At 29.5% G+C, this 9,126-nt stretch overlaps 1 protein-coding gene across 2 annotated transcripts; it reads right to left on the bottom strand.

Annotated features, from left to right (window-relative positions):
• On the bottom strand, positions 1-4,192 carry LOC11440819 (serine carboxypeptidase-like 12). Of its 2 annotated transcripts, XM_003593810.4 has the most exons (14): positions 3,858-4,192; positions 3,619-3,764; positions 2,725-2,801; positions 2,522-2,647; positions 2,311-2,413; positions 2,159-2,196; positions 1,770-1,868; positions 1,579-1,665; positions 1,345-1,494; positions 1,129-1,200; positions 858-976; positions 656-769; positions 518-563; positions 1-318 (listed from the first exon to the last, which is right to left on the bottom strand). In XM_003593810.4, the coding sequence occupies exons 1-14, from the start codon at positions 4,004-4,006 to the stop codon at positions 235-237; spliced, it is 1,410 nt and encodes a 469-aa protein (XP_003593858.2). In that variant the 5' UTR covers positions 4,007-4,192; the 3' UTR covers positions 1-234. The 2 variants fall into 2 exon arrangements, with proteins under 2 accessions (XP_003593858.2, XP_039686229.1); XM_039830295.1 differs by lacking the exon at positions 1,345-1,494.
• Between the last annotated feature and the right edge of the window lie 4,934 nt (positions 4,193-9,126).

Here is a 9,126-nt window from a genome sequence, read left to right as displayed (position 1 = left end):
AAGAAGAAGAAGAAGAACTTGTACAATTCCATGGTTTAATTCATGGTCCAACTTTACATTTGAAACATTGGTCTCCCTGTTATTATCTATAGAAAATCTACAATATTTGTTGTTGTTGTGGTAGTAAAAGACACACATAGACCAACCTGGCAATGTTCCTATGGAATGTGCCAAGCCAAGTGATATATATTTCTTTGAAACTTAGAAGATAAGTTTATTATTTTTTGGTTATTTCTACAAAGCTCTCTTAGATATCCACCTACTAAACATGTCAAAACATTCTTTAGGCCGGAACTCCGGAGCTGTGTGTCCTCCACCCTGAAATTTTGATCAATCACTGATAGAGTAAATAAACTAGTCATTATTTTTAACACATGATTATGGCTCTCTTTAGAGAAATAAGTTATTACTAAACTATTTCTAAATCCTAAACCACAATCAACAAGTGATTATTGTTAATTTTGAAGGAAAACCGGGTGGAGTCAATGAACCATTGATATTAACTTGTTTAAGGTACCTTCACAGTTGCAAATGTCATCTGATTGGAGTAAGTCCTTGTGTATCTACACTTGCACAAAATTGAAACAAATGTTAATTCAACTTGGTCATATTTAATAACGAGTTAACGACTATAACTATCGGAAATTTTGAATACCCTGCAACTTGGTCATCTGTATACCACTGTCTCCAATCATCAACAATGGAATAGTTTAAAGATCTTATCCATGCTTGTGTTGCCAAGAATGGAACTGTCATGTCATGATCGCCGCTGTTATTGTAAATATAAAGTCAATTTTCCATAAGAAATTATGAAACTAGTCCAGCAGTGTTTTCTTATGCAGAGAAATATTACTGACTTGTAAATTAGTGAACGAATGCCTTTTCTACTGAGATTTACATGATAATCATAGCTGTTAGGGATATCAGCATTATGACGTATATTGTAGGTGCAACGATGCCATTTTCCAATACTTCCCTGCAACACATACAATCGAGTTCTTATGTAAGGACTATATGCGACGTCGCGTGAATGTGGATAAAAATTTATGGAAAACAAAGGTGTGAAATATGAATATACAGATAGCATGAAGAAATTACAACTTTCGCATATATGTATCAACAATATACCTTACGTATGTGTAGTGCTTTGCGAACATTATCATCATTAGCCCAGAAACCCATAAGGAAATATGAATAACTCTAAAAGTGGAAAGGAAGCAAACATCAAGTTAACAAAAAAATTGAGCTTTATATATATATATATATATATATATATATATATATATATATATATATATATAATTATAATGCAGCAAATGGTATATATATAGTAAGAAGCATTACTCGACAACTTAAGGGTGGCAATTTGAGATTTATATTGAGGAACTTGGAGAAATAATTCTTAATTAGAGATCTCCTCGGAGATTTTTCATTATCGTCACGCCACTCACATAGTGGGTCTAAAATATGTGCTGTATTAAGTCCTGATGTGAGCTGTGAAAAATAGAAGAATGATGTTCATTTTTGTAACTAGTAATTCTACTCGCGAAATTTGACAAAAATAAAATAAACATATACCTCACTGAATGAATTGATATCTTTGGAACATAAAACATTTCTGGTCTCTGCATTTACATAGTCTCCGTTACAATTTTTTTGCAGTGACTACAAAATAGCAGATATCAATTAGTTAGCGTATATCTCAGTGCTTCATAGGTTTTTCGATCTAAGTATAGCTATGTATGGAAGAATTATAACTATTCAGTTACCTCATATAGTTCATCAGATATGAGTCCCATTCCATGAGCAAATGGGATCGCATAGTTTCTTTCCTTTCTAGTTGTTACACCATTCCCCAATATGTAACCCTGAAGAAAATAACATTTCATAATTGATCCGGAAGCTGTTATATAACGAAATAATCAATCTTGAAGCTATTGTATGTAGTCAATTGTTTTATTACATGTCATGCACAATCTATTTGATCGAAACATTAAGTTGATCAAACAATCCGTGCCTGTATCGGTGCTTTATAGGTTTTCATTAGTTGAGTTGCCCTTTGTACATTATTGAAACATACAATGTACATTTGCAACTTATAGAACTAGTTGAAAAAAATGCATTCCTAACATGAGAGTGTGATACTTTAAATTCTAACCTGGAGATTTATCCATGGTTGGACCCCTTTTTCATTTCCTACAAACAAGGGAATTTTTGAATAATCAAACTTAATTAAAATTACAACATACAATATAAATCAATAGTAACATAATGGAACTGTCATACATGATTGAGTCATGAATTTTGTACCTTGTGCAATTTCTTGAACAACGACAGGAATAGGAATGCCAGAGTATGAATCACCAGCAATGTAAACTTCGTTTGATTGAAACTTTGGATGATCAACCAACCACTACAAAGATTTATTTATAAAATAATTTTCATTATTTGGTTGATCGATAGACATAAGTACTAACAAGTTTAAAAACAATGAAAAAAGTGATTATTGTGAAATGTATACCTTCCTTAAAAATTGATAAGTTTGGTGAACTAATATCCAGTCGCTTCGTTTAGCACCAGATTCTTCTGTTGTGGCATAAGTGAAGCCTGTGGAAACCGGCAAATCTACAAATATAATACTACTCACCTGCCAAGAAAAAAATCTTATAAATACATGATTTAAAAGAATTTGATAAATACATTGAAGCCAAGGTGAGAAAAAACCTTTGTCCAGGAATGTGGCTTCAAGATCAGATTAGGCAGGCTCCCATTGTATTCCTCCTTTTTAAACTCAAGTGGACCTGTAACATTCACACTTCAATTAGTATCATTTTAGCACAAGGAGTGTCAGAAGGCCTAGACAAAATCAAACACCACGAAATCTATGAACAATATTGAGAAAATATCAAGAATTACCCTTTACTTTGAGAAAATGTTTCTGTTTTCATTTTCTGTAGTCAATGTTTATTATAAAACTATCACCTTGTTTTCAATTTGTTTCTTAATTAATTATCCCAATATGTAGTTTGTTTGGTGAGCTGAGGATCAGCGAGAGCATTATATAACAAGAATGATCAAACTCTAGAAACTAACGTAATCCACTAAGACTTGAAGCTTGTACGGTACAATCGTAAATTGAAGAATTTAGTATATTTACTCTTTAAACCAATATTATTTTTATTAATAACAAGTTTATTTATCGACTTTTGTATTTAAAGAAAGATTATTTTACAAGAAGAAGAAAATCATTTCATTATATATAATCATTATACTAATTTTTTACATTTTATCGTAAAAAATATTCAATATTAACTATTATTAGGCAACAAATTGGGAAAAAATTCTGTCAAAAAAAATTAAATTGTAAAAAATTAAATTTTATTTCCTCAAACTTTTGATAAATAATATTTAGTTAATTTAACTTTTTATATGATAGAAAATATTATTTTTTTTCAAAAATTAACTTTTGCCAAATATATCGGTACATATCGAATTGACACATGGACAGAAAAATTCTCACAAACATTTCCCTATCCATTTTTTTACTAACAACAATTTCAAATGCTTATTGTAAGATTATCCAAAAGTGAAAAATTTGGAAAGCAAAGTTGGAATTACCAATTTCAAGCATAAGACCAGACAAAGCAGAGCAACCAGGTCCACCAGTTAGCCAAAGTATGAGAGGATCATCCTTTGGATTCTTCTCTGATTCAATGAAATAGTAGAACACTTGCACATCCTCCTTCTCACCCACTCCCACATACCTTAAAAACAATATAAATATGAAATTATTTAATTACCATAGATAAAAAAAAACTTGTAAAACCATGAATTATATAGCTAAGTGTAAAACTGACCCGGTTTCAAGCACAAAAGGAAGGGGTCCTTGAAATCCAGGAAGAAACTTTACTATAGAGCCACATGTTGCAACTTGAAAGGAAATATTTGATAGTAAAAGAAAAACAGAAAGAAGAATTTTCCCATAAGTTGAACTAAACTTTGTCATTTTTAATGTTCACTTCCACTCTCTTTTTCTTTATGAGAATTTCCAATGGATTTTAATAGAGTACTCTAGTTCTTGATGTTATCAAAATTGTGTCTATTGCCAACAAATAAATTACTATTAATAAATATGAAAATTTGGAAACACGACATTGATTAGTACAAATTAATAGAGTACTCAATATTGTTTTTTCTTCTTTACAAAAGTCCACTTAATATTGTTCTTGACATGACAAACAGTACTAATTCATTAGCATTTTGATAAAATTACATTGGTGTAATATATGTTTAATGATGTTTTAACTTCTTTTTTAAAGAAACTAAACAAAGTTCACTTAAATTAGTGTTGATGAGAATTACATTTGAGCCGTTGAGAGTAGTACACTTCAAAATCCTAAATCAATATTACTAGAACAACTTAAGTGAAAATTGAAACATTATTATTATGTCTAATAATGTTTTAAGTTATACCAATTATAAAAAATTTGCCGATAGAGTGAAAGTTTATATTATACATCATCAATAAAAAAGTTTATAAAAATTTAAGATCGTTTAATATGTTTTTGATATTTGTCAAAATTAACGCATTATGTGGTGAAATTTGACGGAAGAAAGTCTAAGTACTACTCCCTGTGCAATTTCTTCCCTTTTAAAAATGTTAACATACACGTGTTAGTGTTAATGGTGCTTTACCCCCTGTAATATAGGTTATTTTTTATTTTCCCCTGTAAAATAATTTTTTTGATTTATCTCTTGTAATTTTTTTTATTATTTTTTTTGGAATACCCCGTAATAGGTCATAAAAAAACGATTTTAATTTTTTTTTTTTTATAAGGGAGAAAACAAAAAATGACCTATATTACTGGGGTAAAACACCATTAACCCTACACGTGTAGAATTTTTCAAATTGTACCACAATTTTTGACCAACAAAACCCTCCATATTGTTGGACAAGATTGCACTACAATATCTTTAAATCGTGCCACAATTTTGTACGACCTTCAAAAATATCCCTAGAGACCAAACATAAAGTAATAACAGTTACCTTTATTTTTAGCAACCCATTAAAAAAAATCCTCTGTCTTATCGATTGTGATGGAAAAGAAAGAATATATATGGTTTGGTACGAAACACTGGAAAGAGTTAAAAAAGCAAACGAGAAAAACATTCAACTAAACAACGTAGGCCATTTTCATAGAAACTTAATATTTGTCAATATCTCGTGCTCAGTAGTGGTTGTCTCTTCCTTGAATAATCACACACTTGTCACGAAATAATTACCTTCATTTCAAATGATGACATACAAACATACAGCGGCATATAATATACGAATATTGGAGATGAATGTTCTAAGTGCATTTTCTAAGGATTCACAGTTAAGAAATTATTTATTTATTAAGTTATAAAATTTTTAATTTTAATGCGTTGAATACATATATTTTATAAAGAAATCGCTCCCACGGTTCTATAATAAGTGAATCATTTGAAAAAAAACTTGTTCCAAAATAAGTGGTTACTCTAGTTATGTTGTTGAAGCTTATTTTGGATGATAACTTGGGGTTAATTTCCCTAACTATGTTAGTTAGTCTTTCTTTATATATTAGTATATATATATATATTTTTTTTTAATTTTGAGTATTATAAAAAATATAGAAACAATCTATAGAATATTTATAATTTTTTAAAATCCTACTCGTAGACTCGTAGTACATATTTTAAGTTCTCCATATTGGATGAGTTTTAAGTTATAAAGAAAAAGAAGTCTCTCATTTAAGTTTTGAGTCCATCGTTCATTCTTATTTCCTTTGTAATGTGACCAAGTAGGATTAATATTTATCCTATTGACAAAACTATAAAAATAAATTAATATTGACTTTTTTTTAAGGATCAATCAAGTGTTTCAATATGCATTCCTTGGAATTGTTTTTATTCTTTTGCTATATGTTTGAAAACTACATGGAAAATTGGCTAATAAGAAAACAAGTGCAACGTTGAGGGTCCATTTGTTATGTTTTTCTTTTTCGATGCTTTCTCATTCATGTTAAAGATGAGTTCATGCATCTATAAATAGTAAAAGACAAATAAACGATTTTGATTGGTGTCAACTCAGTATGGATAGAGTTACACACCATTATCGATGGATAAATAAGAATTTCTCATCTATTATTATATTTCTCATTATAACATTATACAATCAAGTCAAGCTTTGTGATTTAAGGAACCATTAGGAGTCCAATAAACGAATAGGGAAGGTTTTTGAGAACAATATCAAAACTTGATGCCAAAACATGCCATGTTTTAATTGAAAACTATTTGACTAAAGGGAATGCTCTATCAGCATATAAAGTGGCTCCTCAAATGTTTATACGAAATTTTATTCCTAATTTAAAATTGTGTGAGAAAGGGACCAAGAAATTGGTGTTAGTTCCTCAAAAAAAAAAAAAATTAGAAAAGAAATTGGTGTTAGATGGTAAGTCGGTCGAGGCTGATAACCTTATATGCTAAGATTTGTTGAGTGTGGAATACAACATAATGAAATGCATTTGTGAAGTTAGATGTTATTCCTCTTAAGTTTAAATGTTATAGCAGTGGCTCTTTTTTCAATTCTATTCATCTTTTTCCTTTGTTGGTGGTATTCCATCTTTTTTTTTTTTTTGAAGGAAGGTATTCCATCTTGTTGTGATGCATTTTTTTTTTTTTTTGAGAACTATTATTTTTGCTAACTTTGAAAGGTGCCGTTTAAGGTAGGCAAGCAACATGGGTCTTGTTTGGTAAGAGACCAGTCTTGACAATTTTTTTTTTTTTTTTTATGTTGGTGTGGTAACTTGTATTTGTAGGTCAATACAATATGAGTAATCTGTTGCTGCCATTGATCAATATTAAATAAATTACATTAACAAATTAAATGCCAAGGTCATTTTAGGTAGTTTCAATTTGTACCTTTCCTCTTTTCCTTTTCAATCAAACGAGAAAACCAGGCCAGAAACCATTCCTTTCCACACCTCTAAGTTAGTAATACCTCTTGTGTAATTTTTCTTTTATATTTTGAAATTAAAAAAGTTTTTTTTTTCACCAAGGAATTAATAATGTTAAAAATATGAAATAAGTAATCAACAAATAATATTAGTGATTAAAAATTGTTATCACACATGATTTGATTATTGGTAGCTCTCATACGTTATTAACTGTTTAGAAGATATTTTAGATTGATTAGTCATTGAACATTTTTTCATCGTGATGTATCCAAATAAGTGTTTTTGTGTCCTGCTGTGGCATTGGAGTTATGTTTGAAAAAAACAATAATAAACGTTGATAAACAATTAAACATTGTTTTTATTAAAAAAAAAATTGATAGATTAAGATATATTATATGAGTTTGCACATGTTAAAGCAATTAAAAGTAGTTAGTGTTTTTATTGAAAAACAACAATTATTTATTTAAAAATTATATATTTATTACAAAATGTATAAATTTCAATGCAAAATTTCAATTATAAACTTCTTAACATGTGCAAATTTGCACATGATAGAAAAACTCATATTATATATAGAGATAGAGAGGGATATATTAGCTGTAATCCTATTTAATTCAAGTATTACAAAGTTTTCTATTATTGTCTTTAGCGTTAAAATTTCTATTATAATACAAAATCATGCCTTCGTTCATCAAATTAATTAACCATTTAATAAACATCCCCAACTAAAACTTCAATATGCAAAAAGAGGATACTATATTTTTGTTGAATATTTATTTTTCTTTTCTTGAGTTTGTGGAGCAAAAATATTGATGAACTATAAAACTTTGATGGGAACATATATAATGCACGCCAATAGTTTAGTGGGCATTTTCATATTTTTCCAACTATGACATAAAAACCCTTTACGTAAATTGATTGTTAATTCAATTACTTTATTAAAGACAAAAATTAAACATTATAATATACATTGCTAGTGGGTCAACATGTCTATACATCTGTGCCATTGAAAACTTCTTTCCAGATCCAATGGCTCACAAGCAATTTAGAAACAAAAAAAAAAAGTAGTCACCTACGGTAGGAGACCCATTGAAGTCGCCTACCGTAGCCGGAGCCAACTTTGAAAATGTAAATCTCATTCACATAATCATATCAACTCTGTAATGTGAACGGAAAATAGGTTTTACCATACAATTTTTATTTTTTTTTTACAAAAACCATACAAAGCTAAGATACTAAAAAAAAGACAAATTAATTTTTTTTTTTAAAAACCAAACAAAACATTAAATTTTCGACTAACAAACAAACTTACTATTTATCAAGTTCATCCTATTCCTCCATTAGTTGTGTTTTCAAAATTAGCACAATATAAAAAGCTAAATGAGTAGTGATATTTGAACAACTCTTTTGGTAAAACTTTTGGGACAACCTTGTTGTGTTCTCTTCTTATTTGTCAAAAACAATAGAGAGATAATAAGAAAATAATGTGAGTATGAGAGAGAAGGTTGTACAAAAGTTGTACAAAAATGGTTGTACAAATATCATTTCTCAAGCTAATACATGGTGGTCTTATTGCCTATTTTTAGAAAAAACAAATTAAATACTAAAATGAAATACAATTAAACGTGATTTAGAAGAAAAAATAAAAATTGAAATTACCCTTGTTGTGGACAAATGACATCTCTACTTTAACTATTTGACGTTATTTCACCGGACCAACAACCAAATAAAAGGTTCTTACATAACAATATTATCGTTTATGCCGGTTGAACTCTGTTCTTGATAAAGTTGCATCACTCTGATTGCCCCTTGAACCCACTATGATGCTTGTTCAACCCTTGAATGGTCGGTAGAATCACATGTGTTGAGTTCACTTGGACATTTAACTGAAAGATATGTTGAGGTGACAAATGATCCAATGAAAACTGAAAGAGTCTCTAATCTTATACAACGTATGCGCTCCCTCTTATCCGTTCGAGTGTGCTACACTTTCATGTATGATAGGCCGTTTAGTTGGTATTAAGAACATGGTTGGCATCCCTCACTTCGAAAATGATGCAAGAACCAATCGACTTAATAGGTAAATGAAAGAGACATTGTGCGGTGCAGTTGAATTGCTTGACACATACTTTTTCATAGGAGTGGCTAA

This window comes from Medicago truncatula, chromosome 2 (assembly GCF_003473485.1).
Source record: "Medicago truncatula cultivar Jemalong A17 chromosome 2, MtrunA17r5.0-ANR, whole genome shotgun sequence".
Lineage (NCBI taxonomy): Eukaryota > Viridiplantae > Streptophyta > Magnoliopsida > Fabales > Fabaceae > Medicago > Medicago truncatula.
The sequence above is the reverse complement of the archived record's forward strand: the minus strand, read 5'-3'. Positions and strand labels throughout refer to the sequence as shown.